Source organism: Etheostoma spectabile, chromosome 3 (genome assembly GCF_008692095.1).
Source record: "Etheostoma spectabile isolate EspeVRDwgs_2016 chromosome 3, UIUC_Espe_1.0, whole genome shotgun sequence".
Taxonomy (NCBI): domain Eukaryota; kingdom Metazoa; phylum Chordata; class Actinopteri; order Perciformes; family Percidae; genus Etheostoma; species Etheostoma spectabile.
The window spans coordinates 14126710-14131183 of record NC_045735.1 but is presented as its reverse complement, the minus strand read 5'-3'; the positions used below and the strand labels follow the sequence as shown (position 1 = coordinate 14131183).

Genomic DNA, 4474 nt, shown 5'->3' with positions numbered 1-4474 from the left:
GAATGACTAAACTGACATTAATTAAGAAGTTTCCCATACTTTTAGAGTTCCGCAGCACATTGGCCACGAGTCATTCTTGATGCGTACTATCTCAAACATCTATCTCAGAAAACGCCGAGGATGATCGGGAATGTCTTGCTGCTTGTCTGCCGAATCTTTGGGATCTCCGTTTTCTTCTTTCTCAATTATGTTGCCATCTGTATGTGCTCTGCCACGAATGAATGCAGAATGCCGCAGAATCTGTTGAGTCGTATTAGTGTTGCGTCAAGTGCAACGTACAGTATATTTCCATCCAATTAGATTGAATATGGTATTGATGACACAAAAAACATGAAAATCACATCTTCATCTGAACATGAAATCTAGTTTAAAGTTCTCAAGGACGCACACACACACACACACACAATCTCAACAGATTATCCTCTGGACAGCTAGTCCAGAGTTTTTTTTCCGTGTGGCGCGTTCACGCTCGCGGTGTGAGACGTGTATCCGCGCTATTCTACGAAATGACGACCTCTTGGACAATACTAAAGTAACGAGACAATTTTTTAAAATGTAAGGAGTAGAAAGTACCGATGTTTGTGTTCAAATTTAAAGAGTAACTGTAAAAAGTTGCCGCAAAAAAATAAAGTAAAAATATAAAAATAATCTACTTGAGTACAGTAACAAAGTATTTGTACTTTGTTCCTTCCCATCTCTGCAAAAGGTTCATGTGGACTTAGAAACTAATCACTATAAAATGGCTCCAGGTTGCTTTGTTATTAAATGTGCATACAGTGTATTTAGAGTGGACTCAGCAATTGGACAGGACTTAAAACACTATGTTGGTAGTTTTTATCATAATTTGACAGTACAGTTTATTTGTTTTTCAACAATAACAATGATGACTTCCACTAACTTCCACTTGGTAAAGCGCCCCCCCCCCCCCTCAAACACACACACACACACACACACACACACACACAATCACACACAATCACACACAATCACATCAATGTGCACAAACACACTTGAGTTTGACCCAGCTGTTTCCTTCATAGCAAGGCTGACAGATTAAATCACATGACATGATTAAAGCTATGTCAGCAGCTGCAGATACACAAGTCATCAGTTTATCAGTTTAGTGTCATTCTTACTTATTTTTGTCTTCCTCTGTCTCACTGTCACAGTAACCCCCGTTCCTAACCTGTTGCTTTTCCCCTGTTGCTTGGCCTCTAAACCAGAACAGTGTTTAATAGTATTGCAATAGTGCATCTTTATTTTATCTCACCAGGTTGTAGATTAACTGTACTAGACCAGTTAAGATTTTTTCATTCTAGCCATTAAAAAAATTCTAATTTGACTTGTACAGTGATAATTTGGTCTGTTTTTCACCACACCCAATTGGTATCTTTAAATATAGTATTTGACTTAAGTCTGAAAGCAGCAATCTATAGACTGCCCGCCGCTGTCGGACCAAATGCATACTCTATGGGGAATTGTTTGTTCTTTGTAAATTATAGAGAGTAATCTAGACCTACTCAATTTGTAAAGTGTCCTGAAATGAATTATATTGTGATTTGACACTATTAATAAAATAAAATTCAATTGAAAGACTGTAGGCCATTGCAAAGCAACACATCATTGTCTCCATCTGTTGTTTTTGTACATGAGGATTTAATCATGTTTTCATTTTCTCTTCTTCTCTCATTCTCCTAGGCTCTTTGTATAAATGTGCAGTGCAGTGATGTGCTGGAGACGTTAAGCCTTATTTTCTGCGGTGCAGATGTAAATTGTCCAACTGGTATAGCAAGTTGTCCCTCTACTCTCTCCCTGGCCAACGCACATTCACAACCTTTACAGGCTGAGTTAATTCGCCACAATCTCAACACAGGTACAGTACACATGATCACAAAAAAACCTTCTTTGTTTTTAATTCATTAAAGTGTTAATCAATTATGTTGGACATATATACTATCTGGATTGTCATCTGGGTTGGATCCATGCCCACTTTACAAAAAAATCTCAAAAAAGAAAAAAAGTCAGGGTTGTTTTGTTGTCACAGTGTGATCAATTTGTTTAAGGCAAAATTCAGGATGAAAATAGCTCACCCCCATTGTACAAATTAAATTATAATTTGCAAATATTATTTGCTTTATATGTGCTGTAATCCTCATATTGTCTATATTGTCTGGCTATGTGACAATAATACTGTCAAATCTATTGTGTGGAGAATTTAATGTATATTGCTTATACTTATTTTTGCCACTATCAAACCAGCAACATTTGATTTACAGCAACAATTTCACTCCTACATTTTACATAACAACACGCATTCCTGTTATACCCAGGAGTGTTTGTATAATGTTTTCCATTTAACTTTACCATGTGCACTTCTCCTATTACAGATAGACTCCCAGTAGATTAAAGTCAGTATGTTTTCACACAATAAGGTTTTACACAAGAAGAAGATTATTATTATTGTTATTATTATTATTATTATTATTACTTATTTTTTTGTTCTTCTGCAGAGCTACCTCGATCAGAGGTGGGCGGAGGCATGGAGGCGGTACATTACTCACCACCACCTTGTGTGTCTTACAATGGCTTCCTGTTCAAGACTGCATCCATGGCTCGGGCCATCACAGAGCGCAAGGCCAAAGAGGGTATTCACAGACACCATGCAACACTGACACTTACCTACACTTCACCCCACAGTAATAAAGAACACTAAAAAGGAATACAATGTGTTTTTATAAAGTCATTTTCTGATTAAATTCATTCACAAATGCAGTAGACATACAAAACTGCAGTGTCCAATGATGTCATTTGTTTATGATTCTGAATATTATGCTTGATAAATCTTTGTTCGTCCCTCCTTGTAGAGTTCAGTCGGCGCTGGTGCACGCTGAATGATGGCACCTTCAGCTACTATGAGAGTGACAAGAACTCGAACCCTAACGGATCTTTAAAGGCTTCAGAGATAGTCTGTTTAGCTGTCAACGCGCCTGATAAACACGGGTATACAACACATAAACTGATCCATTTTCCCTTTCTTTTATCGTCTCTATCAAATTATTATTACTAAAAGAAACTTAAATAATATACATAGCTATAAACTGAATCTGTATGTAATCATTCACAGTTGGCTGTTCAAATGAGATATACCAAATGCATGTCTGACTTCATGAAAATAGCTTCTTTTTTTTAATGCAAAATCTTTTTCGTTTCTATTTTTTTTTTTATACAGCTCTCTGTCTTACTTCCTCCTAACCTCTCTTTCTAACCCGCAGGTATGACAACACCTTTGAACTCTACTCAGAGTCAGAGCGTCTTTATCTGTTTGGCACCGATGACCCAGACAGCCACAAGGAATGGGTCAAGTCTATTGCCAAGGTAACCACTAAATACATATTGGGGTCTAGATACACAAGCACACATCATTTTACTTTCTTCTAAGGTGGATCCCTACAGAGGGAAGACGTAACATAGTAATTGTTAATTTTTGTAGTAAAATTGGAGAGCTCTAATAAGTGGAGGGTGTGCAGTTCAAACTATGCTGTCTAGTGGTCAGAACAGGGCTGGCTAATGCTGACTTGTTTCCTGTGTCACTTATTTTCCGTCAAAACTGCACTCTTTATATATTACAGCTGATATAATTGTCAGCTGCATGATGATATGCAGCAACAGTTACTTTGACCTGCTGTGCTGAAACTGCTGGATGTAGAAAAGGATGTGTACTTAAAATTCTGTAGTTATTGTAAATTGTCTACTTGTGATGGTGGAACCGGGGTTATGCCCAAGGTCGTGCAGCAATTTGAAACGATATGGACTTTGCTGGATTGGCTGAATACAGACAAACTGAATCTATTGGCTGTTTCTGTTTAACTGTGCATCACAAGAAACAAAAATGCCAAGATGGTAGATGAACAGCACATCCATGGCTCATGTATGTCTAGTCAATAGCCACATATGCAGTTTTTTTTTTTTTTTTAAATCTCATTGTCATTGAAGTATTGCACAGGAGCTTTAACCTTTTAACAATTTAATTAGTTTATTTAGAAGTTTTTTGCAAGGGGTTCAGTAATGCACAGACTAAAATGGTTAAATCATCATCAAAGGAGAAGGGAAACGATAATTAATGTGCAATGTGTTACAAAGCCATAATGTCTGTTTGTATTTGTAGAGCCTTATCCCATCCACTGCAGAACCACTACTGAGGTTGGCTTTTGAGCGGATTGGGCGGCTGAAGTGTAAAGACGGCTTGAACCTTCAAACATCCAAGGTTGGTTGGTTTGCTCTGGTGGGCTCTACACTTCACGCCTACCTGGAGGACAGCCAGGGAGAGGAAATTCACCTCCGCAAACTAAATGAACTCTGTGAGTAAGATGCATTTGGATAAATCCATGGACACACACACAAACTGCATTTTACTGCATAATCTGCACACACACACACACACACACACACACACACACACACACACACACACACA

At 37.9% G+C, this 4474-nt stretch overlaps 1 protein-coding gene across 1 annotated transcript in view; it reads left to right on the top strand.

The window, feature by feature from the left end:
* Window positions 1-4474, top strand: part of arap1 (ArfGAP with RhoGAP domain, ankyrin repeat and PH domain 1) — a 66321-nt gene that overhangs the window by 47661 nt on the left and 14186 nt on the right. Inside the window, 5 exon segments of the mRNA XM_032510040.1 lie at window positions 1699-1873; window positions 2511-2645; window positions 2865-3000; window positions 3273-3375; window positions 4166-4358. Of these exon segments, the coding sequence (XP_032365931.1) occupies window positions 1699-1873; window positions 2511-2645; window positions 2865-3000; window positions 3273-3375; window positions 4166-4358 (742 nt within the window).